We start from the raw sequence: 823 nt of genomic DNA on the forward strand, positions 1-823 counted from the left end.
GAGCTCTACAGTTCTCAGCTTGCAAGTATCCAAATTTGGAACATGGGAGGCCAGTCTAACCTCCGTTACTCTCCCTCCCCCCCTCTAACCGCTCACTTGGCTCGTCAGCTTCTTAGTTTTGCTGTGTTCGAGAATTTGTGTTATTTTTAGTACGTGATATATTATCCAATCATAAAGAGGCGCGAAGTTTGCATCACTAAAACCTCATTTCTTTCATTCGTCATTTCAGACATCACATTAGGCTTCAGTCTTCGGTACCAAACGCTCACTAACCGATCCGAGTGGTGACGTCTATAGATAGCACCCCAGGAAACTGCAGGAGTTAGGCATAAGAACTCGACAGAAGCAGCACTCTCGGTAAGTCTGCTAGTCGTTCCTCCTCTTCTCGGCGTTAAGTGAAGTTAAAGGGTGAAGAGAGAAGGGACCGTCCTTCGAGCCGCATGTGCTGCGCTCGTGACAAGGATGTTTTAACTGGTATGATAAAATCTAATAATAGCTACAGTCATTTGAAAACATTTCATTTTTTGTTACATAGTTTAAAATTGTTTAACACTTATAAATAATAACTGTATTAACTGAATATCGTACAAGTTTTTATTTTATTTTATTTGAATTCGTTTATGTTTTCAAAAGTTGAAACTATAAATTAAACTGTTTAAGTTTCAGACCACACACATTATTTATCGTTATATATGTATTTTAAACAATTGTATTACGTAAACGAACAATCGTATATGTGTATTTTAAACATTGGTATTACATAAACCAACAATCGTATATATGTAGTTTAAACATTTGTATTACGAAAACCAACAATCGTATA

At 36.5% G+C, this 823-nt stretch overlaps 1 protein-coding gene across 4 annotated transcripts in view; it reads left to right on the plus strand.

Moving 5' to 3' along the window:
* Positions 1-370: 370 nt before the first annotated feature.
* Positions 371-823, plus strand: part of LOC106465858 (filamin-A-like) — a 64,297-nt gene continuing 63,844 nt past the window's right edge. For all 4 annotated transcript variants that reach the window (XM_022393810.1, XM_022393813.1, XM_022393814.1 and 1 more), the window contains exon 1: positions 371-474. In XM_022393810.1, the coding sequence (XP_022249518.1) occupies positions 441-474 (34 nt within the window). In that variant the 5' untranslated portion in view covers positions 371-440. The remainder of the gene's footprint in view (positions 475-823) is intronic.

This window comes from Limulus polyphemus, unplaced genomic scaffold, assembly GCF_000517525.1.
Source record: "Limulus polyphemus unplaced genomic scaffold, Limulus_polyphemus-2.1.2 Scaffold2076, whole genome shotgun sequence".
Lineage (NCBI taxonomy): Eukaryota > Metazoa > Arthropoda > Merostomata > Xiphosura > Limulidae > Limulus > Limulus polyphemus.